We start from the raw sequence: 26,679 nt of genomic DNA on the forward strand, positions 1-26,679 counted from the left end.
TGTGGGGGTGGGGTCTGAGAAGGAACAATGGCGGTAGCTCTGTTCTCCGTGGGACCTCAGTCCCTTCCGCTGCTTCCCCGGAGCAAACTGGGCCCCTCTGGTGCCAATTCCTGTATGGATGGGTTTGTGCACCCGTGGAACTTTCCAGCGACCTCTCCTGTGAGGCTAGGAGTCTCTCCCTGCTCCTCAACTCCCACAGGTGTTTTCAATCAGTGTCCCAAGGCTCTATTTCCCAGCTCTGGGATCCTGGGTTGTGCGCAGTGCCTTGCTTCACAGTTCCCGCCTCGCTGGGTCTGCCAGCTGCCACTTGCACACTCAGGGTCCACCCACTGTGGTCTTGTGCACCCCAAACGCCTTATGCGTCAGGTCCCAATGCTCTCTGCTGTCCGCGCTCACACCCGCACCTGGATGCCCGACTCCGCCCCTCCTACCGGTCTGGATGAACGGGTCTATTTTAATTTCTTGGTTGTCCGACTTCCATACAGTTCAATTTTCTGTCAGTTCTGGTTGCTATTCTGTTTCTAAATTGTTGTTGTCCCTATCTTGGTTGTGCAAGGAGGCACAGTGTGTCTACCTATGCCTCCATCTTGTCCAGAAGTCCTGGGTTTTTGTTTTTGTTTTGTATGTGTGGAAAATAATCACTGAGAGTACTAAATCAAAATTGAATGAATGCTGAAAAAGTAGTTTTCATGTGGTGTGAGGATATGCAAAGGAAAACAGGCTCTCAATGAAAATTGATTGGGAAACTAAGGAGGAGATTAAAAAGACATTCTTTCTGATTATGAGAATTTCAAAGGTCTCTGGATACACAACATAAGGGACTATGTTAATTCTGGGTAACCCACTGATTAGTTCAGATTATTGAACTAATATTAGAGGATATGTATTGTAAGTCTACTTGTGCCACATACTAGCTGTATGACTGGCTTAAGTCATATCACCTTTCTGTGCTTTATATTCCACATATACGGACTATAAGAACTTTGGATCTGCCAGGCCTGCCAACCATGTGTGGTGTACATTGTGCTGAAATCCAGTGTATTCTGGAGGGAGCTGTGAGCTGTAGCACTCGGCTCTATCTGCCAGAGCAGGGACGCCTTTTTTCCCCAAGTGCCCACAGAGGCCCATCTATTTATCAAGGACACACAACAGCACTAAGTCTGGCGAAGGGCTGTGGGTGAGACATGATTGCTTTGCTCCAAGACGCTGTACAGGCAGTGGGTGGCTCTGTCTGTGCCTGCGTCACAGGACTATTACGGAGAACAATGAGATGTGTGTGGAATTGCTGTGAAAGTACAGTATTACACAAATGTAATGTCTTGCTCTTTTGCTCTCCATCTATGGTTTATTTTAGGGTAGATACAACAAGAATCGAATACTCCATTCCTTTGAGAGAGAACTGGGCACTACCATATTTTGCATGCCAAGTTGCTGCACTTACAGGCTATTTAAAAAGTAACTTAAATGCTTATGGAGAGGTAAGAAACAATTTTTTTCTACCACAAGTTGTGATTTATTTTTATTAATCATACAAATAATTTTAGGGGAAGATACAAATTTATTTTCACAATTCTGACATACTGCAAATCTGGTACATAATTTTTTTAAAGCTAATCATAGAGTTAAAGGCAGTGAAGCCTAGTTACTACATAATAAAGGATATAGTTAGGTTCTCTTGTGATAATTAACACTGTTATTCTGCAATCTGATTGACAGTAAAATATTTTTAGGAGAAAAGAGATGTTATATTGTTTTAGTGCAGTTATTTTACAATTATATGAAGAATATCTTATTTTGAAAATTAATATCTCATTGTTATTTTACCATTGTTATTTTCTCTCACTTCTGATGTGACTGATGGCCTTAAGTCATCACAAATTAAAAAAATAGTAATGAAATATAAAGAATGACTATAAATGATAGCAATGTTAACTTTTATGGTAGCACTGCATATTTTTCTGTTTACCTTTATCTTTTCTGTGATTGCGGTATAGGTAGTTTAGTGAGTTTTATTTTTATTTTTTAAAGATTTTATTTATTCATTTTTAGACAGGGGAAGAGAAGGAGAAAGAGAGGGAGAGAAATATCAGACTGTGGTTGCCTCTCGAGTGCCCAGTACTGGGGACCTGGCCCATAACCCAGCCATGTGCCATGACTGGGAATTGAACTGGCCACCCTTTGGTTCACAGCCCGCACTCAGTCCACTGAGCCACACAAGCCGGGGCAGTTTAGTGAGTTTTAGGAGACTGTCCCAGATAGTTGAGATTTTTTCTTCTTTTTGTTGTTGTTGTTGCCATAAACTCTTTTGGCAGTCAGACGAAGCTTACAGACTCTGTCTCAGAATAAGGATTTTAAATGCATAAAATAAGTGACTATAATGGCAACCAATTATATTGAAATTAACTGAAATATAGCAGTCTTTTGACAGTCTGTCTATCTGGGGTTAAGAATTCCTAGCTAGAAAAAGAGGTCACAGAGATCAAGGAATGGCTTCTGTGGAACCTGGTTAGCTGGAAATTAGTTGGATATATGGTTGCTTTTAGAAAGCTCAGAAAAATGTACTATTCTCTTTTATTTCAGTGATGACAAATGTTCTGAGTGTAGCACACTTAAATTCATTTTTTAGAACACTAGTATTTCCTCTTTTTATGTAAAATAATACTAACACATTTCAGAATTGTAAGTTATTTTTGTTGTATTTGTATAAAGAGCTTTCTGAGCAGGAATATTTTCTTCAATAGCCAGGGAGTCTGTGGTTCAGTGTCCCCTGTCAGATTGTGCAGCCTTCTCCCAGGGAAGACCGGTTCTTCAACTTTTGAATAAAAGAGCTTATTAGAGTAAAATGAACGGCCTGATCTTCTTTGTATATACCGCTATTTGAAATAAAACAAAACTTTTGTTGTATAAAAAAGGTTTAATCATCTTTTTAACAAAATCATTATTCACTTTAAAAGTAGGAGTTTTGGAAAAGGTAGTGGAAGGTGTAGATATGTTTTCCCTTCTATACTGATATTTTGCCATCTCTCTTCACTGCCATGTTATTATGTATGTATTCTTTCTAATATGTTTTCATTCCAACTTTTGTTCAAATGAAAAGTAATACATACACATTGCACACACGTGTGGTAAAAAAATATTGTAGGTGCAAATGGATATAGTGAAAAAGTTTGTTTCCATCCAGTTCACTGTTTACTAAGGATTCTGTACTTTTTGAAGGGATCCAAGAATAGCTTTTATTCTTATTTTAGATTATATTTTGTTTCTCCTTTTTTATTTGACTGCAATTATCTTCCTCTATTTTCAAAGTACTCATAAGATCCTGTCTTCTCTCCCTCCCTCTTTCTCTGTTAATGTTAAGATAAAGGGCTAAAATTGTATTTATCAGTTGTTTAATTATTTATACCTAGCCATTCACCTGGTGGTACTCAGCAGTACCTAACAAGAACAAAATATCTATATACAAATATTACAGGGATAACAACATTAAGAATTTTATTTTATTTATTTTTTTAAAGATTTTATTTATTTATTTTTAGAGAGGAAAAGGAGGGAGAAAGACAGAGACAGAGACATCAATGTGTGGTTGCTGGGGGCCTTGACCTGCAACCCAGGCATGTGCCCCGACTGGGAATTGAACCTGCAATGCTTTGGTTTGCAGCCTGTGCTCAATCCACTGAGCCACGCCAGCCAGGGCAAGAATTTTATTTTTAAAAATTCCAGAAAAAAGCCAAGTTAACTGTGGTATATACTTTTTTCTTAACTTTTCTTTTTTGAAGATTTTACTTTTTTATTTTTAGAGAGAGGAAAGGAAGGAGAAAGAGAGGGAGGAAAACATCAATGTATGAGAGATACATGGATCGGTTGCCTCTTGCACACCCCCTATGGGGGACCTGGCCCACAACCCAGGCATGTGCCCTGACTGGGAACTGAACTGGCAACTCTTTGGTTCGAAGGCTGGTGCTCAATCCACTGAGCTACACCAGCCAGGGCTTTTTTTTTTTTTAACTTTTGTTCCACTTATTGATGAGGGGGGATCCCCAAAAAACAGAACTATCTTCTAGAGGGCAGGCCCTTTGTAGTACAGATTTCCCCCAGTAGGTGAGTGTTCTAGGAACCCATCTGTATCAGTGTACCAGCTGGATTGTTGTGAGAGGCTGTGTTTGGCTTCAGTGAATTTTTTTAAGACTTTCAGTGTGCTTGCCCATTTCACAGCGGGTGATTTACAAGTGCACCTGCCCACACAATGCTGAGTGTCAGCAGTCTTTGGCCAAAAAAACGGCATGACCGCCCATGCCATACCCGCCCCATTCACTGGACCTCACCCCAGGTGGCTTTTTTTTTTTTTTCCATTTCCTTGGATGAAAAAATTCCTCAAAGGGAAACATTTTGCCAGTGTGGAAGAGGTGAAACAAAATGGCAGAAACACTAAAAGGCATCAAAACCGACAGTTCAGTGGAAAAAATATCTCAATAACTGTACTGCATCACATGGCGAGTACTTTGTAGGTGACTGAAGTTTAAACATGTAAGAATAAATATACAATTTTTTAAAATAATTTTTTATTTTTAGATAGAGGGGAAGGGAGGGAGAAAGAATGGCAGAGAAACATCAATGTGTGGTTGCCTCTCATGTGCCCCCCCACTGGGGACCTGGTCCACAACCCAGGCATGTTCCCTGACTGGGAATCTAACCAGTGACGCTTTGGTTCGCAGGCTGGCACTCAGTTCACTGAGTGCCTTCATACCAGCCAAGGCAAATACACAATTTTTTATAAATAAATTCGGGGGGGGGGTTGGGTGTCCCCTCATATACATTCATTGGTCAATTCCTATATGTGCTCTGACCAGGGATTGAACCCTTAACTCTGGTGCATCTGGACAATGCTCCAGCCAACTGAGCTACCTGGTCAGGTCAACCATGGTGTATTCTTGACCCTTCATCTAAATTCAATTTTTTAAAAAATCAAACTGCCCAGTCCTCCAGTTATGTGTGCACCCCACCATCCTGCATGTACATCCATGTGTGTATGTGTTTTAAACTCTAAAGAAGGGCCCTACCTGAATTAATAGTATTGTGTCAATGTCAGTTTCCTGGTTTTGACACTGTATTGTGATCACGTAAGATATTGCCATTGGGGGCCTGGCTGGCGTAGCTCAGTGGATTGAGCATGGGCTGGGAACCAAAGTGTCCCAGGTTCGACTGCCAGCCAGGGTACATTCCTGGGTTGCAGGCCATAACCCCCAGCAACCATACATTGATGTTTCTCTCCCTCTCCCTCTCTCTCTCTCTCTCCCTCCCTCCCTTCCCTCTCTAAAAAAAAAAAAGATATTGTCATTGGGGGAAACTGGGTGAGGGAATTTGCGCTACTATTTTTGCAAATTCTTATGAATCTTAAACTAATTCTAAATATACATATGTATTTTCTATTCTAATTTTTTACATGTACTGCTTTTTTTCGGGGTGAGGGGCTTGTATAGTTATATGAATTTTTATCACGTGTAGATTCGAGTAACCATCATCATAATCAAGATATAGAATTGTTCCATCATGCCCTGGGTGTGTGGCTCAGTTGGTTGAGACATTGTCCCATACACCAGAGGGTTGCAGGTTCAATCCCTGGTCAGAGCACATGCCTAGGGTGCAGGTTGATCCCTGGTCAGAGTGCATATGGGAGGCAACTGACTGATGTTTCTCTCTCTCTCTTGTTCTTTCTCTTTAAAATCAATAAAGATACCCTTGGATGAGGATTTAAAAAAAAAGAACTGTTCCATCACTGCAAAGAAACTCCCTGTGTTACTTCTTAATAGTCACATTTTTCCCTCAGTCCTTACCTCTGGCAACCACTGATCTGATCTCTATCACTATAATTTTGTCACTTAGAAAGATTATATAAATGGAATTATATAGTATGTTACCCTTTGAGATTGGTGCTTTTTCTCTTCAGCCTAATGCCCTTAATATCCATCTAAGATGTCACATGTATCAATAGTTTGCTTCTTTTTATTGCTGAGTCACATTCCAGCAACATGCATATTGTAATTACATATATTTCATTCTTGGGGCATGGTCCCAGTTGCATCAGGATATCCAAACTCAGATCTTTTGGGCAGTTATCTGGAGCCATCCAGAGACATCTGGGGTTGATTACTGAAACCCATTTAATATGTCACTTAAGTTATATATATAAAGGTTCATAATAAAAGGCATAATTGAAAATGAAATGAGCAAGATAAGGGATAGTAAACAGGAATGCACAGAATTTTGAAAATGTTCAGAGAAAGGAAGAACTTAGTTAATTGTCCAGATTGTTTTTGACATGTATTTTTGTCTTCCTATCAATGTGTGTTCTTAGTAGTTTGAGAATAAACCCTTGGATTTAGTGAGAGTTTTATTACAGTGTAGCTTTTCTCCAGCATCCCCAAAGTATTCTCCAAATGGCCAGTAGACTGGTTAGGCTGAGCCTGCATCCAAGTCCTCATTGATTTCTATAACTGGGTTCTTTGGGGATGGTGGTTTCAGGCCTGGTAATTACAGGTCTGGTTGTTCCACATTAGAAGGTTTCCAGAACACTGCCTCTTATAGCTGTTGCGATGGAAAGGAAAGAAACGTGTGTGTTCTGCAGTGCTGAGTCCTTCTGGGCCTTGCAGATGGTATTCTTTGACCAACTGGTGGAAATTTTATATCTCTTACGTTTTGTTCTCTGATCTTAATCTTATTCAGGAAGCTGGAAAAGTCTTATATCTGCTGATGGCCCCAGGTATTTAAGACTCTGGAATTTATCATTGAATATAGTCAGCCAAGTCTGACTAAACCTTGTTTTGGAGAACATGATTCTTATGTTAGGTTTCTTGACTTGACCTTCTCCTTCACTGTTCTTATGAGAACAAAGTCATTTGACACCATTGCTGATGGAAGAGTTGGAAATGAAAAAGTAGATCCCTGGAAGAAGTAGAGGCTTTTGTTAGAACTATGCTAAGGATCAGGGGATCTCTTGCAGACTTGGTTTCTCACTAAGGGATCACTTAGAGATGACATTTGTAAGGACAGAATTTACTTCAGCCAAGCATATTGGGGCAATGAAATCCATGTGTTTCGTTCTTTAGTAGAGGAAAACAACTACGAGTATTATATGGTTGACAGTACAAACGGTGGGGAAAGGTAAGGCTACGGTTTTGCTGAGAAGAAATTTAAAAACCAGTGGACTTTTTCCATGGGCTGTGCAGTAGGCTGAGATGTAAACACACTGATAACATGGAAGCTCTTAGGAAAATATGAAGCACCATGGAAGTGAAAATATTTTCTTGGGTGAAAAGAGTTATTTTCACAATAAGAAAAGCCCACCAGAGCCAAATCTAGTAAAGGCCACAATTTTCTCATATTTATTACTTTACCTCTTTAAGGATGAAAGAAAATTGCACTGAATTTTATTTTATTTTTTCCTTTGTCTTCCTGCAATTTTCAGTATGATGTTGAGCTTTGAAGGAGGTCATTGATTTCTCTCTAGAGTGCTGGAAGATCTTACTGCTATGTTAGGATTTACTAATAATTATGTTACTTTAGAACAGATTTTCAAGAATTAGCTTAAATAAGTTGAACCAATACAGAGCTCCACTTTGAGGAAACAACTTCATAGAGTTTTACAGTAATAAAGCTATTGATATTTAGTTTCTTTCTTTTGTTTTCCCTAGAGGTTTTGCTACTTGTTGATGAGTGCTTCAACTTACACGTTCATGATGATGTGGGAGTACAGCCACTACCTCTTGTTTCTGCAAGCAATATCTCTGTTCTTGCTCAATAGTTTTTCACTGAAGCTAAGTGACAAGGTATTACGGCATTTCAAAATTGCTATTTTTAAATCCAGGGAATAAATGTTTTTATAGTGTTGTATCTTAAAACCAATTAGCTTTTAAGCTTTATTTTTAAGTGTTTCAGTTGGTTCTGACTTACACTTCTCAAGAGATTGCTAAATTCATCTCCTCTATCCTTTTTAGAACTTTGAAATTCCTTTAAACACGATCTGCTTAACCAAAATCATCCTGTGCTGCGTCTGCATTTCTAGACGTTTCTCCTTCTACCATTTTTGTTTGTTTAAAACAGAAAGAAAAATGAAATATAAGACATGTGCAAAAGCGCATATGTCCACTGTGTATACAGTACTAGAATAGAATGTGAGTATTTGACCACCCAGGCCAAGAAGTGGTGCATCCGAGTGCCCAAGCAGCTGCTTCCTCACTCTTCCCCAGTCACATCCAGTTCCCTCCCCAACAGAGGCTGGCTGTCCTGAATCTTCTTAGTTCTTTCCTTTTTTTCTTTATGGTTTTACCACCTGTCTATGTATTCCTAAAAAATACGTTGGAAATAATGTGTTGTGTACTTTTGCCTCATTTGCTTTTAAGAAGCAACCATGATGATGTACTGAGCTGTATTTCATTCATTTGTATTTTATTTATACACTCTGTTGTTGAAGGACATTTTAGCTTTTTTCAGTTTATTGCTCAAGTGCTGCTATGAGCATTCTTATATATGTCACATGGCGTGTAAGTGCAAGATTTCTCCAGAGAATATATATATATATATATATATATATATATATATATACCTGATCACAAATTACTGCGGGGTATGTGCATGCAGCACATGCAACTGGATGCCAAGCCTGTCCACAGAATGGCTATGTCAGTTTATACTATTGCCACAGGTCGTTAAAGGTTCCCATCAACGCTTGGTTCCTTCTGTTTCTTTATCTTTTTCAGCATTTCTTATCTTTTTTTAATTTTAAAACTTTATTAAGTATTTACATTGTTGACCAATCCAGATTTTAGGAGTCTTCTTGCTCTTCCCTTCCTTTTCTTCATCCCATATTACTCACGTGGTCCAATCCTGATGAGTACCAACACTTAGGTTATTGGAATACACTAGAGAAATTTTAAAATGAAGAATCATTAACCAAGTATGAAGTCATTCACTTGCTAATTGAAAGGGTAGTAAGAACCTGAAAGTATCACAAGGGCAGCAACTGCAGGAAGCAGTTACCACCCTAGAGCTGAGGAAACAAAGGAGGAATTTGGAATTACTAAAACTTAAACTTGGAGGAGCGATCCTGTGGAACTGAACTCAGTCTCTGAAGAGGGACTACTCCTCAGCTTTATTGGTGTTTCTGAACTGGAAAGAAGGGCCCCGTGGAAATAAGACCCTGACCTCTGAGACTGGAGCTCCTCTCTGGGGCAAAAGGAAGCAATAAAGCTGGTTGTTCAAGGGCTGGAAAAACTTTGGTGGCATGCAGTGGCTTCAACAGGAGGGAACTGCTCTGTCAGAGTGAAGAAGCATAGCTGAGGAACTACAAGCAGGCAGGAAGTGCTAGGAAGGAACAAGTTCCTTCTTTCTCATCCAACCTTGTAATCGCTCTTACATTTCATATTGGCAGAGCTTAATAGGAAGTCAACCTGAAAAGCAGAACTGTAGATTTCAGAGTACCAGCCCCAACATTATGAGGCAGGGGATGCAGGGGTAAGTTTGGAGCTAGGAGACGATTAATAACTGTAGAACCAGCATCCAAAAAAAAGAATATTATCAGCACCCAGAAGATCCCATTGTGCCCTCTCCCAGTCATTACTTCAGTCTCCAAACTGTGAGATGTCTTTTTTTCTCCCCAAAGTTCTGGCCTCTTAGGGACTTTTTTCTTTCTGCTTTTTGTTTTTTATTTTTTTGCTTTTAACACTCTATCTTTTGATTTTTCCTGCTATAGCCTATGCTTTACCTTAGTTTTCCCTTTCTAAAATTAACTTCATGATAGATTAAATTATTATACTATTTTAGAAAATAAACTTACTAAGACATAACTTTCCTTGGAGATCTCCTATTAGGATGTTGACTTTAACTTTCTTATGCTTATTGTTAAATGGAACAAATACAAAAATACTTTTCTCTGGCTGTATCTCATGTCTGTATAAGAATGGTCTGTCTGGAAAGTATCCAGCCATGAACTATGAAAAATGGAGACATTTACTGAAGATACAAGGAGCAAGAAATATTGTACATAGGACACCTCAGACTCCTTCAAAGTAGGCACCTTGGGATCTCACACAGTTCTCCCAGTGTCTCTTCCATTGTTCAGAACACTCTGCAAACCCTTTGTTGGGATCCCCAGCAGCTGCCTCATCATATTTTCCAGAATCTCTTTGAAGGTCTGAAATCTCTTCCCTTTCAAAGGTGATTTTAGTTTTGGGAAAAAACAGAAGTCACAGTGCACCACATCTGGGCTGTAGGGAGTCTGAGTCACCTGGGTGATTTGATGTATCTCCAAAAAATTCTGCATGAGATGTGATGCACGAGTGGGCATGTTGTCATGATGAAGCTGTCAATCACCAGTTGCCCATAGCTGTGGCTGTTATTGTCATATTACATCTATCAACCAATGAGGAACATTGAGGTAGTACTCCTTATTGTTTGCCCTAGAGGGACATACTTATGATGCACAATACCTGCCCAATCAAAAAACACAGTTAACGTGGTCTTGTCTTGCTTCAACATTGCCACACCTTCTTCAGGCATGGAGAACCAGACAACTTCCATTGGGAGACTGAGACTTCATTTCTGGATCATAGCTGTAGACCCACGATTCATCTCCACTTACGACCTTCTTGAGGAAATCTGGTTCACTGGTAGCAGTTTGAATCAAGTAATTAACTACTGCAGCACAATGTTTCTTCTGCTCTGGCAGCAGAAGCTGTGGAAACAAATTCTGCCACAACACATTTCATGCGTCACACATTTTCCTGTGTCAAAATCTCAGGCACAGTAGTTTTTGGAATCGTTCCCCTGATCAGCTTCTAGTTTCACACTGTCAGTTGCCGATCTTTGTTGATTGCAGCCCATACATGTTCTACATTCTCAGGTGTTCTGCTTGTTGCAGGCCTTCCAGAACATGGATCACTTTCGAAAGATTCTTGACCATCTCTGAAGCATTTGTGCCACACTTTTATTTGCACTGCACTCATTGCATGTCCCCAAAATCCTTTGGAATCATCCAAATAGTTTCTGCAGAGTTTAATGTTCAACTTTAACTCAAAATTTGTTGCAGATGCGTTTCTCTACTTGCTCAGTCATTTTAAATGCAATGGCTACACAGCACACATGCTCACTCAGTGGCATCTATTGCCCCCACTGAGTAGTACAGTGAAGTTGTCATTTTTCACACCTCTGCAGTCTAGTTCACTCTCCTTGACCGCCAGGTTATATCAATGTCCCACGAGTTGTTCTCATTATATTAACAGTGGCTGGACTTTTTCCGGACAGACCTTGTATTTTTCACTGGGTAGATTTTGGAAACTACTGCTAAAGATTATGATTTTGGACTTAATAACAAGGTAAGCTAAGTGAAATAAGTCAGAGCCTGGGACTACAGAAAGTTCTTGCAGTCTGATTTAGGCATCTACCATTTTAAAGCTTTTAGCTTTGTTTGCAAGCATTCTTAGAAGGAAGTGATAAATTAATTATGTATTATATCATTAAAAAATGGATTGAAAGTATGCACAGTACTGTCTTAAATTATAGCAGAGCATTTACCTGTAATTGTAGTCAAATTCTAAATAAAACTAATGAAAATATGTACAGTAAAGTTCATTATATTCTTATTCTTTTTTTTTGTCCCAACAGGTTCATGAAGTTTATAAAATCTATATATTTTCTCTCTTTCTGGGATATTTACTGCAGTTTGAGAATTCAGCTTTATTGGTATCTCCTTTATTGAGTTTAATAGTAGCCTTAATGTTTGTTAAGTACTTTCAGGTAATCAGAATTGCCTTTTATCATTCTTACAGTGAATTTTTAAGTTGTTAATTTTGTATACTTCATTCCTTTGTTCATTTGATTTTCCCCCTACAGCTAACTTTGAAGGAAGGAACTTTTGCTGCTAAAATAATGAAGGTTATTAATTTTTATCTGGTGTGTGCTCTGGCAGTGACATTGAATATTGTAATGAAGGTAAGTGACTCTGTGTCTGAGATTCATACAGTGGCTAGTGGACTCAGTTTTATTTAATTTTTATTTATTTTCTTAAAGGTGACGTAGGAAAGGATGTCATTTTATTTTTTAAAATTTTATTTATTGATTTTAGAGAAAGAGAGAAACAAACATCAGTTTGTTGTTTTACTTATTTATGCATTCCTTGGTTGCTTCTTTGTGTGTGCCCTGACCAGAGATCAAACACACAACTTTGGCATATTAGGACGGTGCTCTAACCAGCTGAGGTGCCTGGACAGGGCTAGTGAATTAGACTTTGATGAGAGTAATGAGTTAACAAGATCATAGAGCTTGTACCGTAAAATTTTTAGTTGACCGGCGTTGACCAGTGATGATGCCTAGCATATTAAGTAAGAAAATAGGATTATGATTCTTTTCTACATATACTTTAAAACTATATCTACTTTATTTTCCATTTAATTTAAAGTGTCATTATTATGCAATTAACATGGAGTAATATGTGGAATAAATTGAGATGAGTCAAAGGTGCTCAGAAGAGTGGGTAAGTTACTTAACGCAGAGGGTAAAGTTGAAATCTTCTCATTACCCCATTATAGTTTTGTACTTGGGTACAGGGTAATGTAATGGACTTTGCCTCACAGTTACATCATGTATTATTTGATTCATATTTTTTGTTTGGTAGTTTTGCTGTCTTCTGTTGTAGTATTGGACAGTAATGTATTGCTGTAAGTATAGATGATTATTCTTTTTTTCCTCCAGATGTTTGTTCCACACAAGGAAAATGGGCACATGCTGAAATTCCTTGAAGTAAAATTTGGACTAAATATGACTAAGTAAGTTTTAGACCTAACTCTGTATCACTTAGAAGATAAAGAACAAAAATAATCAAAGGAGGAAGTATATACCTAATTAAATATCATTTAGAAAATAAATAATTTGGGATATATCTAAAAGATATCTGATATTAATGTTTTCTCTTATTAAAAAAATCTCATTTAGGTCTTTTAGAAATTAGATGTACCTAAACCTCAGTAGCATCAAAGTAGTTTGAGGTTACTTTCTCCCTTGAGGAGGCGCAATGATGTCATCTAAGGTCAGCATAAATGAAAGATTTAAAATGAATAAAGAACCAAGGTAATGTTAACCACTACATCAACAAAATGCTTACATTAAAAAGGGTATGGGCACTAAAAAGGGGGAGGCAGCAAGATATTTATTTCATAGCAAAGAATCTCCTCTTGGGGTTATAATAGTGGACTGGAGAAGAAGCTGACTTTTTAAATTCACAAACAGTGTTGTGCCTTTTTTTGTGTGTTTGTTAAATGCATTTTTAAGACCTAAAATGATATACATGATTTTATGTACTGACAGAGTCTATTTGCATAACAGGAAATATATTTTTACCTATACATTTCTTTAGTTCATATAATGTACCTTAGAGCCTTATCATTATTTGATGTGATTACATGGGATTTTAGACACTATGCATGGAATTTCATGTTGTGACAAATCACAGTTAACAAAGTATTTGACATGGTTTAAACACTGGAGAAATCTTCTGAAGTGTAAGTCATATACCTATGTCTAAGATAATAGGGTCCTTTAAAGGCCATGTACTCCCTAAGGGTAGGGACGATGTCTTTTTCAGGGGTATATGTAGGTCTGATACATAGCAGGCAATTAGTAAAAATTAGTTGTAGACCTTAATAATTACCTGCCCTTTTCACTGACTTTCCCTTTAACCTTGGAAGACTCCAGAATGAGCATAGGGTTGAGGGCTGCTTTTTCCAGTGTTCCTTAGTTGATCTTATATAGTGCCCCATTATTCAGCATGTCAGGTACTGGATTTACTTTACAAAATAATGCACTATGTGTTTTAAGAATAAAACATGGTCCCTGCCCCTAAGAATATTGCCATCTCATAAGATAGTTTTGGTACAGTTAATGACATGGGTGGTATAAATGGTAAATACCTAATGCTCAAGTGTGCCAAGTGGGTCTTAGGATTTGGGGGCTCACCAGAATTTCAGGAAACATTTCTTTTGAGACACACTTTCAGCAACCACTAAAGGAATGTTAATAAATATTTGTTGGATGTGCAGGATACTAGGCCAGATACTCAGGGGGATACAAAAATGACTACAATCTAATACAGGGCAGATTGCGTTGAGGACTGTAGTTGAGGGATAAGTAAAGTGCTGTGGGACTATCGGGAAGGAAAGGTTGAGACTGGGGGATATGGAAAGAATACTTGTTAAATTGGGATTTGAATTAGACCTTTATAGAATTAATACCTTTAATAGGCAGATTTAAAAAAGAAGTGCATTTGTTGTAGGTACAAGATATTTTGGTGGCAGCCTCCTTGATACAGCTGTATTGCTTGTTTGACACATTGTGAAACTTTCACCTTTTATTCTATATCTAGCAGTTCGTGAGGCAGGCATTGTCTGTCAGTCCATGAGCACTCCTGAACTTCACTCCATCTCTTACCTCCGGCCCCAAGGCTGGGGAGCATGGATAAGGTGGAAGTAGGAGATGGATTGGGAGAGAATGCAGATACAACTGCATGTATCAAGGAGGCTTGTTGCTCATATTTAGCTTGAGGTAAAAAAATGGATATCCTGATTCTAATAGCTCCAAAGTTTTACATTTCAAATTTTATGGTTTCTATCTTGGTAATTAGATATCTCTTTTTGAAAGAGGTGTCAATTGAGTTACATTTACCAGTATTAATCATGGCTGTCTAATAATACTGTGAGCCACATATGTAGTTTTCTAGTAGCCACAATTAAAAAATAAAGAGAAGTAAGTGAATTTAATTTTAATAATATATGTTATTTAATCCAGTATATAAAAATATTATTTTAATGTATCAACAATATAAACATTATTGAGATTTTTTAAAATTCTTTTTTATCCTTGAAATCTAGGGTATATTTTGTACTGAAAGTCTATTTCCATTTGTATTGGCCACATTCCAGGTGCTAATGTTACCGAGTAGTTAACATTGGACGGTGCAGATGTAGAGCTTAGACAGCTAAATTTTTTATTGTCTTCCAGATAAAAATAGAAAGTGAAACTCCCTTAAAACTGTATTGGGGTCTAGAAATGGTACTACAATGCTTAGTAACAGAAAGCAGAGTTTTCCGTTTACTACAGCACTTCGTTGAGGATAGTTTACTAATGCTATCATCTTCATTTGTAAAGGGCAGGATCTGGCTGTCCTAAGTGAATGGGTTTGAGAAATGTGCTTTGTTTTATCTAAATTTCTACTGAGATAAAAATACTTTTATGGTTAAAACACCTGTAACAGTAGTTTAAAACACATGTCATTTTAATATGCTTTTTGTCTTCTACAGGAATTTCACAATGAATTGGCTCCTATGTCAAGAATCCCTGCAGTCACCATCTCAAGAATTTTTTTTGCGATTGACACAATCTTCCTTATTACCTTTCTATATATTAGTGTTAATTATTTGTTTTCTTTCTATGATGCAAGTTATTTTTAGGAGAATTAAGTAAGTACCTATGAAAATCAATCATATTACTAATATTTTATGAAAGTATGTAAAATTCTTACTTTTTTTTTTTTAAGATTTTATTTATTTTTAGAGAGGGAAGGGAGGGAGGGGGAGAGAGAGAGAGAGAGAGAGAAACATCAATGTGTGGTTGCTGGGGGTTATGGCCTGCAACCCAGGAATGTACCCTGGCTGGGAATCGAACCTGGGACACTTTGGTTCCCAGCCCATGCTCAATCCACTGAGCTACGCCAGCCAGGGCAGAAATTCTTACTTTTAATATTCTTCTAATATTTGTGTATTTGTTTTAGAGTTTCTAATTTCATTTTCTCTTCATTAATATGTAAAACATAATTATAAGTTAACTAGATAAAATTCAAATTTAAGTTCATATATCTAAACATGTAATGTCCAGATTTAGTGTAGGAGTCATATTTAAATAATCAGTTAAATTTACAAACTTTCACTAATTTACTCAGATTTTACTTTTTTTTTTTTTTAAGATTTTATTTATTTATTTTTAGAGAGGGAAGGGAGGGAGGGAGGGAGAGAGAGAGAGAGAGAGAGAGAGAGAGAGAGAGAGAAAGGGAGAGGGAGAGGGAGAGAGAGAGAGGGAGAGAGGGAGAGAAACATCAGTGTGCGGTTGCTGGGGGTTATAGCCTGCAACCCAGTCATGTACCCTGGCTGGGAATCGAACCTGGGACACTTTGGTTCCCAGCCCGTGCTCAATCCACTGAGCTATGCCAGCCAGGGCTAGATTTTACTTTTTTTTAAAGATTTTATTTATTTATTTTTAGAGAGGGGAAGGGAAGGAGAAAGAGAGAGAGAGAATCAATGTGTGGTTGCCTCCCACATGGCCCCCACTGGGGACCCGGCCTGCAACCCAGGCATGTGCCCTGACTGGGAATCGAACCTATGATGCTTTGGTTCTCAGCCTGCGCTCAATCCACTGAGCTACGCCAGCCAGGGCAGATTTTTACTTTAACAAAAGAATAATTTCTTTGATTTAACCTCAAGGAAGCTAGTACTATCAGCGATTTTAAATTATAATGTGACTTTTAAATATGTTTATCGTGTTTGAAAGGAGGTTGTATCTAGTATCATGGTTTTGAGAATTTGTTCTTTAGATTAGGATTTAACTATATTGATTTAGCAATCACTAGTTGAGTGATAACTGATCTTAGAAAGGATCCTAAAATATTTTAAAATTACACTTCTGAACTTTCATTTTCAGTATTCCCTGAGTCAATTACGTTCAGGTTCTAAAAGCCAATTTCAAAGACTTGGGGACAGAAAAGTTAGTATTTGACCAGCAGAATATACTTTCAAATATTAAGAACTACCTATATGTCTTTCTATGAAGAAATTGAAGATCTTTGATTTTTTCAAATACATATTTTAGTAAAAATCATGTTTCCTTTCTGTAGTGGTGAGTCCCTAAAAGAAACTATTACTCTTGAAGATGGACGAATTGGAGAAAGGCCAGAAATAATTTATCATGTGATTCACAGTATTTTATTGGGTTCTCTTGCAATGATTATAGAAGGGTAAGTATATTTATTTGATCTATTTGTATTTATAAAGAATTGTCCTTTCTAATGGAATAGGTGGATACTTTCAAGAATATATTTGTAAAACTTTATAAAAACTCAAAATCTATAAACTTTCTTAATCTCACTGGAGTTTATAAAGGCATAATACAGTGAATTGACATTTATTGATTCATTCATTTGTTCAAAAACTACTGAATGTCTTCCAAGGGCCAAATGTTGTGCGAGGTGGTGGAGGAGCAGTGGTGAATACAGCCGGGCACACAATCTTTAACCTTATGTGACATACGGCCTAATGGAGGTAACAGATGTTGATCACACAAAAATAAAAGTATAACCTTGATAAGTGAAGGAGAAGTAGGTGGTGCTATGAGAACATATAGAAATGGAATCTGATTGAAGAAATCTTTCAGAAAGGCTTTCTAAGGAAAAGATACTTGAGTTGAGACCTAAAGGGTAGGTAGGATAGGAGTGAGCTAGGTTAACAGAAAAAGAAAGAGTATTCTAGGTAGAAGATACGCGTGTGCCAAGGCCTGTGATAGAAAGAAATATGGTTCATCAGGGGAGGGACTTGTTGTGAGGGATGAAATGAGCTCAGTCTGGCTGAAGTGCAAAGAGCATGCATAGCATCTGGTAAGTCTTTTAAGGATTTTGGAGTAGCTAGTTTTTCCTTTTAACCTTTCTGTCACTTCATTTATTTTATTGCTTTAAATGGCATTTGAGCTCTTATCAAGTACATGTGGGACTCCATTTAATGTTCAATAAGGTCAAATTTTTCTATTTTATTTGCTTGATCATTTTAATGCTCTCCCTTCTTAAATTTGTAAGCAAAATGCATATCCACATATTAATATTCAGATAAGTTCTAGTTGTTTTAGGAAGTGTGAATCCTTTTAAGTGTTTAGTTTTCAAATTTCTTTTGTTTCTGCTTCTATACAAAATCATACCACCTTACTAATAAACTTCATAAAATATATTTATTCAGCAGCAGTTTTTAGTTCTTTCCTATGTCACTATTTTAGCAATGGTGGGAGTTATAAAATCCTACAGAATAGGGTTCCCTTTCTCTAGAAGCTCACAGGAGTCCCCAACACCACCCTTGCTTCTGACACCAACTGCAAGTTTGGGGTTCCCCAAATCGCCCTTAGGTTCAATAACTAACTAGAATTATAGCACTGAGAATGGTTGTTACACTCACTGTTGTGGCTTATTACACTGAAAGGATGGAGATGAAAATCAGTAGAGGGAAGAGGCACACCGGAAAGGTCCAGGAGAAATCAGGCACAGAACTTCTGGTTGTCCCCTCCCAGTGGAGTCACCTAGTTCTCACAGCAATGATGTGTAGCAGTATGCGTGGAGGGTTGCCAACTAGGGAAGCTCACCTGAGCTTTGGTATTCATAGTTTTTATTGGGGTTCAGTCTTGAATGTATAAGTGGATGACCACCTGCATGGCTGACCTTTGTCTCCAGCCTCTCCCAAAGGTTTAACCGATAACCATGGGGGCTTTGGGGGCATTCTTAGCATAGATTTATGCATTCTTAGCATAGATTATCATAGATTTATCATTCTTATTATAGAATGACAAATCACATTCTTAACATAGATTATCAGGCATGAACCCAGGTAAAAAAAGATACTTTGTCTCCTGGACTTCCAGAGGCTTAGAAGTTATCTCCCAGGAGTTGGGGGTAGGGCCAAATTTCTCTTTTGGAAAGGTTAATCCTTTACTGCACAGTAAATAAGATGCATAAAAATAAATATAATAAAAAGCAGTATATGAGTTTCTGAATATTAATTAATCGGAAATTGTAATTCACACCAGAATATTCCTTCTTTATTTTCTAGATGAAAGATGGAAGTATTATCATTAGAAATGTATAGTTTTTTGTCCTGGCTGGCATAGCTCAGTGGATTGAGCGTAGGCTGCGAACCAAAGTGTCACAGGTTCGATTCCCAGTCAGGGTATATGCCTGGGTTGCAGGCCATGACCCCCAGCAACCACACATTGATGTTTCTCTCTCTCTCTCTCTCTTTCTCCCTCCCTTTCCTCTCTAAAAATAAATAAATAAAATATTAAAAAAAAAAAAGAAATGTATAGTTTTTTAAGTCTCTTTATTAGACAAATTACTTGTATGCAAAATGAATGCTTAAAGCATGCAGATCATTATGTTTGTTATGTTTTGTTTATTATTGTGGTAGAAAGCATATAGCATAAAATTTACCATCTTGGCCATTTTTTAAAGATTGTATTTATTTATTGTTAGAGAGAGAAAGGGGAGGGAGAGAGAAAGAGAAGGAGAGAAACATCAATGTGTGAGAGATACATAGATTAGTTACCTCTTGCAGGCCCCCAACAGGGGACCTAGCCCACAACCCAGGCATGTGCCCTGACTGGGAATCCAACTGGCGACCCTTTATTTGCAAGCTGGCACTCAGTCCACTGAGCCACACCAGACAGATGATGTTTTTTTTCTTTTTTTTTTTTTAAGATTTCATTTATTTATTTTTTAGAGAGAGGAAGGGAGGGAGAAAGAGAGGGAGAGAAACATCAATGTGTGGTTGCCTCCTGCAAGCCCCTTACTGAGGACCTGGTCTGCAACCCAGGCATGCACCCTAGACTGGGAATTGAACCAGTGACCCCTTGATTTGGAGGTTGGCACTCAACCACTGAGATATACCAGCCAGGGCTGATCTTTTTCTTAAATAAGACCGTTTAACATTTCATGTAATAATGGCTTGGTGATGATGAATTCCTTTAGCTTTACCTCGTCTGGGAAGCTCTTTATCTGCCTTTCCATTCTAAATAAAAGCTTTGCTAGATAGAGTAATCTAGGTTGTAGGTCCTTGCTTTTCATCACTTTGAATACTTCTTGGCACTCCATTCTTACCTGCAAAGTAACTTTGAGAAGTCAGTTGACAGTCTTATGGGAATGCCTTTGTAGGTAACTATTTGCTTTTTTCTTGCTGCTTTTAAGATTCTCTCTTTATCGTTAACCTTGGGTGTTTTAATTATGATGTGTCTTGGTATGGTCCTCTTTGGGTTCAACTTGTTTAAGACTCTCTGTGCTTCCTGGACTTGTATGTCTATGTCCTTCACCAAATTAGGGAAGTTTTCTTTCATTATTTTTCAAGTAAGTTTTCAGTTTCTTGCTCTTTCGTTTCTCCTTCTGGCATCCCTATAATTTAGATGTTGTTATGTTTGGAGATGTCCCTGAGTCTCCTTACACTATCCTCATTATTTTGAATTCTTTTTTCTTTTTGCTGTCCTGGATGAATGCTTATTTCTTCTTTATGTTTCAAATTGTTGATTTGAATACTGACTTCAACCCATCCACTGTTGGTTCCTTGTAAAGTTTTCTTTATATCACTTCATGTAACCTTCATTTAAATGAATTCTTTGAGCATCTTGCTCACCAGTGTTTTCAACTCCGCATCTGATAGGTTGGTTATCTCTATTTTTTTTAGTTCTTTATCTGGGGTTTTGTTCTGTTCTTTCATTTGGGCCATATTTCTTTGTCTCCTCAATTTGGCAGCCTCCCTGTATTTGTTTTTGTGTATTAGGTAGAGCTGCTTTGCCTCCCTGTCTTGTAGTGTGGCCTGTTGCAGAAAAGTGACCTGTAAATTGTGTGGGACAGAGCCTGAGGTGATTTCCAGGGCAGGGCAACCCACTTGACCACTAGTGGCTCTGTGCAGGGGGAGGGCTTAGAGAGGGGACAGTACTACTGCCTGGCTTCTGAAGGTTTCCTTGGCATTCACCCTGTGTGACTGGAGCCCTTCCAGCTGTTGCCCTGGTGCTGAATCCCAGAGGGGGTACATCTGCATACATTTTAAGTACATGCTGGCCTTCTAGCTGAGTCTCCTGAAAATCTGGCAGTCTCTTGTGCTGCCCCAACCCCCACTGGTTTTTACAGCCAGAAGTAGTGGGGATTTATTTTTTTGGTGCCAGAACCCTGGGCTATGCAGTCTTGCCTGGGGCTGGGATCGCTTGCTCCCAAAGTATCACTCCTAGTTTTTGTTCACCAGACCTGAATGTGTGACCACCCATCCCCCGACTCTCTATGCCTCCTGTCCATCTCCGGGTCTCTACACTTCCTGCCCATCCAGATGAATGGGGCTTCTTTGTGTCCTGGGTTGGACTTCTGTACAGCTCGATTTTCTGACAGTTCTGGGTGGTATTTGTTTTGAGGTCTATTATAATTCTTTCTGTGGTTCTGCGAGAAGGTGAAGCATGTTTACCTATGCCTCCATCTTGACTGGAAGTCCAGATGTTACTTTTGGCTGTACCATATATCTACATTAAAAGGGCAAACACTATACATGAAATTTTTTATTTAGCTTTTTTGTTTTTTATAATAATTTATTTAATCAATACCTATTGAAGGATAGTTAGGGCTCTAATTTTTTCCTGTTAAAACAACATACTGCACTTAAAACCCTTGTATGTATATCTTTATACATTTACAGTAACATATCTGTAAACGAGATTACTAGAAATAGGGTTGTTGTCTTGGGGTGTTTAAAATATGGCTTCTACCAAATTGCCTTCTGAAAATTTGTAAGTTTATATTCCCTCCAAGAGTACAATTTTGTTATACCATCATTATATTAATACTATTTTATCCTCACTTTAGTTACCCACATGTCTTCTTGATTATTTCAGAAATGAATAATAATCTGTTGCTGAAAATTAGAGGCTAAACTTTTTCATTCTTCCTGAACACTGTGGCATCTTCATGGGTAGTAGGAAAGAACTCAGAAAAGAGAAGTCAGAGAATAATGATGTTCATAGGGTATCTCATATGTGACTCCTTTTGTCTTTTCCAGTTTGAAATACCTCTGGACTCCTTATGTATGCATGTTAGCAGCATTTGGTGTATGTTCTCCTGAGCTTTGGACAACACTTTTCAAGTGGCTTCGATTGCGAACCGTACACCCAGTACTGTTGGTAAGTCATTGTTATTTTCGGTTAAGTACTTGTTTTTCTTCTAGTTGTATAAATGGAAAGCATATTGAATACCATTGAAATAGCACCAATGCGTCACGTTATGGCTTACGAGTAGAAAAAGATCCTGTGAAAAACATTTTTTAATAATTTCTGATTATAAAAGGAAGGCATTTTATTTATTTATTTTAGAGAGGGGAAGGGAGAGAGAAAGAGAGGGGGAGAAACATCAATGTGTAGTTTTGCCTCTCATGCATCCTTTGCTGGGGACCTGGCCTACAACCGAGGCATGCGCACTGACTAGCAGTCGAACCAGTGACCTTTTGGTTCACAGGTCGGCACTAAATACACTGAGCCACACCAGCCAGGGCAAGAAAGGCATTTTAATGAAGACAACTTAAAACAGAAAAGGTAATGAAAGTGAATTAATGATGTGAGAGGCTTTCAAGAATTAATTTTTATATCTCTCTTGGTTTGATTTAGAACTTTGCTATGTTTTCAGTGTGAATGGAACATTTATACTGTGCCTGCTGTGTACAATGTACTTGGAATACAAAAATAAATAAAACATGATTACAGCCTCCTGGTCATAAAAGCATATAATAGAAAGTATTGACATAGTGCTATTGAAACACATAGATGGGCTACTTAATTTAGTTTTTAAGACTTTCCAGTATGACATTTGAAAGATGGTAGGTATTAGGCAAATGAAGGAGAAAGAAAGGGCATTTATGATAGAAAGAATAAACATAGGCAGGGAAAGAATGATATAATCAAAGGGCATAAAAACAAAGCAAAGAAAAAGCATGGTATATTTAGTTTTGTCAGCACATAAAATGTGAGGCAGGGGTGGTCAAGAAACGAGACTGGAGAAGTTGAGGATACAGTCACAGAGGCCTTTGAGTGTCATGCTGTGGCACTTGTCTTATAGGCAGTAGGGAAGCACTTAGATGTTTAGGCAGAGGTGTGAAAGAGTCAGACTTACATTTTTCTCTCAGCTCAGGTTTTTTCTTTATTGATTAATTTTTAGAGAGAGGGGAAGGAAGAGAGAGGAAGAAACATTCATTTGTTGTTCCACTTATTCGTGCATTCAGTGGTTGGTTTTTGTGTGTACCTTGACTGGGGATCGAACCTGCAACCTTGTCATATCAGGACAACACTCTAACCAACTGAGTACATGGCCAGAACCTCTACCTTACAGTTCTATGAATGATAGGCTTTAAGGTTACAGACTGGAGCCAGGAAGGATGCTCTCACTTGGGTTCAGGCCATGGTAGATGAAAGTAATAAAAACTTTGATTTCTTGAGTGCTTACTATGTGTCAGGTACTTTTCCAAGCATTTCACACACTGTTCAACCCTTAAAAACACCATGTTGCCCTGGCTGGCGTAGCTCAGTGGATTGAGCGCGGGCTGTGAACCAAAGTGTCGCAGGTTCGATTCCCAGTCAGGGCACATGCCTGGGTTGCAGGCCATGACCCCCAGCAACCACACATTGGTGCTTCTCTCTCTCTCTTTCTCCCTCCCTTCCCTTTCTAAAAATAAATAAAATCTTTAAAAAAAAAGATGCTACTTTAAAAAAAAAAACCACCATGTTGGTTAAGTTTTATTGTAAGTATTTTATAGACAGAGAAACTAAAGCTTAAACTGGTTAAATAATTTCCCTGAGATCACATAGCTAGTAAGTCTGGAAACCATGATTCACACACAGGTTTTTCTCGTTTCAAAGCTCATTCAATTAATACTGGACTGTATTGGAGTGAAAAAAAATAGAAGATTAATAAGACTTGGTGCTTGATTAAGTATGGGAGAATGAGGAAGAGGGAGAAATCATAGATGTTTCTTATGTTTCTGGTGTGTATGACTGTGGGTCATAGGGTCACCACTGAACGCAGGACAATGAGAAGAAAGGTTTTGGAAGATAGATAATAAATAGTTATCCTTAATATTAGTCATGTATTTTGCCAGTCTTTTTTAAACATTTTATTTCTTTATTTTTAGAGGGGAAGGGAGGGAGAAAGAGAGGGAGAGAAACATTGCTGTGTGAAAGATCAGTTGCCCCTTGCACACCCCTAACTGGGGACCTGGCCCATAACCCAGGCATGTGCCTTGACTGGGAAACGAACCAGCAACCCCTTGGTTCTCAGGCCAGCACTCAGTCTACTGAGCCACACCAGCCAGGGCTGCCAGTCTTTTTCCAGAGGAATTTATACATTCTTCTTTTAGTATACAAGTATATTGCTATTGATCAACACATATTAGCTATTTTTCTGTGTTATTTCATTGTCTTTTTGTTATTTGTGTTTTAGGTAGCAGTTTAGAACTTTTGTGTGCTCTTCCTAACTTAAATTTCTGGCAGAACTGTCAAGTATTGACTTGCTATTTCAAATATTTCATGAGTGTTACCATTTTTATGTTCTGCCTTAAATTTATATAGTAAATATATATGTCTGATTTTACCTCAACTTTAATGTCTTAAACTTATCATTAGTCTTCACCCATCTCAATTCATAAACTATAGTATGTTTCATACTAACTTAAATTCCTCTGAAATTTGTATAACTATATTAGTATGAGTTTGATCATAGGGTCAGTACACTTTAAAGTACATTCTGAAATGTATTTATTTGTAACCCTTTTGCTTTAATATTCTAGGCTCTTATTCTGAGCATGGCTATGCCCACTATAATAGGTCTCAGCTTATGGAAGGAGGTAAGAAATTCAGATTTTTGTATTAAAATGTCTTTTATCTACAAGGTAGATATATGTGTGTAGGATATCTACATTGAAATACTGTTCTAACAAAAGTAAAGTGTGGTATTCTTAGTAATACTTATTTTTTTAATCATTAAGCTAAAACATTCTTAGAATGCCATCTGATGCAATTTTCTGTTGTCTAATACTGTCATTAATTCAATTTATAATTGGCAAAGGAAATTGCCGAATAAATCAGTCTTAATGTTAAGTAGTATTTTGGCAATTCCAAAATTTAAATATCTATAAAATAATATAAATTTTTTGGCTTATAATATAACATGAAACTAATTGCCAATAAACATGTGAATTATTTGACCCCAAAATTAACTAATTAATTAATTATTGTGTATGCACATAAAGATACAACTGGTAATTAATTGGTAATTATGAAATTATTTATTGAGTGTAGGAAGTAAATTAACTATAAATTTTAATAATTTGGATTGAGAAGAATGAGCAGGTTGCTGAAAGAAAGTAAAGAGAGCTATGACATTTTTAAAAATAAGAACAGCATTGTAAAATTGTTTGACTTATGTTGATCTCTTTTGAAATACTTTGGAACAATTTTCAACTTTTTAGATTCTTATACTTTGGGTGGATTTTGTTTTTGCATTTTAGTTTTTTCCAAGATTAATGACAGAATTAACTGAACTACAAGAATTCTATGACCCAGATACAGTGGAACTTATGACCTGGATAAAGTAAGAATTGAACTGCCCAATACCATTGTTAAACTATTAATTAACCATTACATGCTATCTAATGGATTCAGGGGAAATGATAAATTAATATTTCTTCAAATTCTCATAAAAGTCAGGAATTTTACACTGTGTTTTAAAGACTATTTAATTTTTATTGAATTATAATTCTAATTTTGTAATAGAACTTGACTTCTTTGAAAATATAGCATTGATAAATTTGAGGTTTGAGACTCTCTGCCATCAAGCACCTAGAAATGTGGAATAAAAAGGAACAAATATCCTTTTCTTTAGATAGTCAAGAGCATGCTTCTTGTGCCCTAGGTTGGAGATGAATGAGAGGTGGATTGCTCATCTTGGTAACTAAGGTTATCGAGATTTTTAGTTTTAATTTTAATGCCTATTCAAGACAAAAGACTTGGTAGGAGGCCTATGGAAGCAGAGATTTATAATCAAGACAACTTCTTCCCTCTCCCAGCACACACATAAATAACTAAGGGACCTTAAAGGCTAACACTATCAGTGTAAGGATAGTCCAGCAAAAGATCCATCCAGTGGTAGGGAAAGATGATAAGAAAGCATGAATCCTTTGGCCTCAGCTCTTGGTTTAAAAAAAAAAAAAGGTTGTTTCCCATGAATTTGTAGCAATGGATCTGAATTTGCATGAGTTTATAGTTTTAAATTATACTTGACTAATCCAGGAAACCCCAAATCAAGAAATCAGCATAAAAAGTGGCCCTGGGGTGGTCTGGAGTGGCTAACATACCATCAGCCCAGGATTCAAGTATTCTACAAATAAGACTTTGTGAAAGTGAACTCTAATACTACAAAACACACGAGGAAACAGTCTAGCACAGCAAGAATCAGCTCTCCAGAATTAGACCTCTAGTAATTTCTCATAATAAAATTTATTTGTGTCAGTTTTGTTGCATAATAGACTACCATAAAATTTAGTGGCTTACAAACAGTAAATGTGTTATTTTGCATATTTTGAGGTTTAGCAGTGGGGAGGATTCTCCTGGTCTGGGCCAGCTCAGCTGGGATTGAGTAGCTTGGCATGGCCTCTCTCACATGTTTGGTTTTGGATAGGTACCAGCTGCGGAGATGAGGATAGAATAGACTTGGCCACGTGCCTCTCATCATCTGGCCCATGTTAGCCTGGGCTCATTTAACAACTAGTAGTTGTAGAGTTCCCAAGAGTGGCAAGAGAGGGCAAGTCCAAATGTCAGGTG

General features: G+C 37.6%; 1 protein-coding gene across 1 annotated transcript in view; it reads left to right on the top strand.

Annotated features, from left to right (window-relative positions):
• DPY19L4 (dpy-19 like 4) overlaps nt 1-26,679 on the top strand; it is a 71,565-nt gene that overhangs the window by 29,343 nt on the left and 15,543 nt on the right. Inside the window, exons 7-16 of the mRNA XM_028533692.2 lie at nt 1,355-1,478; nt 7,689-7,823; nt 11,656-11,787; nt 11,884-11,982; nt 12,742-12,815; nt 15,342-15,500; nt 16,928-17,047; nt 21,876-21,996; nt 24,648-24,704; nt 25,368-25,450. Of these exons, the coding sequence (XP_028389493.1) occupies nt 1,355-1,478; nt 7,689-7,823; nt 11,656-11,787; nt 11,884-11,982; nt 12,742-12,815; nt 15,342-15,500; nt 16,928-17,047; nt 21,876-21,996; nt 24,648-24,704; nt 25,368-25,450 (1,104 nt within the window). The remainder of the gene's footprint in view (nt 1-1,354; nt 1,479-7,688; nt 7,824-11,655; nt 11,788-11,883; nt 11,983-12,741; nt 12,816-15,341; nt 15,501-16,927; nt 17,048-21,875; nt 21,997-24,647; nt 24,705-25,367; nt 25,451-26,679) is intronic.

Source organism: Phyllostomus discolor, chromosome 7, assembly GCF_004126475.2.
Source record: "Phyllostomus discolor isolate MPI-MPIP mPhyDis1 chromosome 7, mPhyDis1.pri.v3, whole genome shotgun sequence".
NCBI classification, from domain to species: Eukaryota; Metazoa; Chordata; class Mammalia; order Chiroptera; family Phyllostomidae; genus Phyllostomus; species Phyllostomus discolor.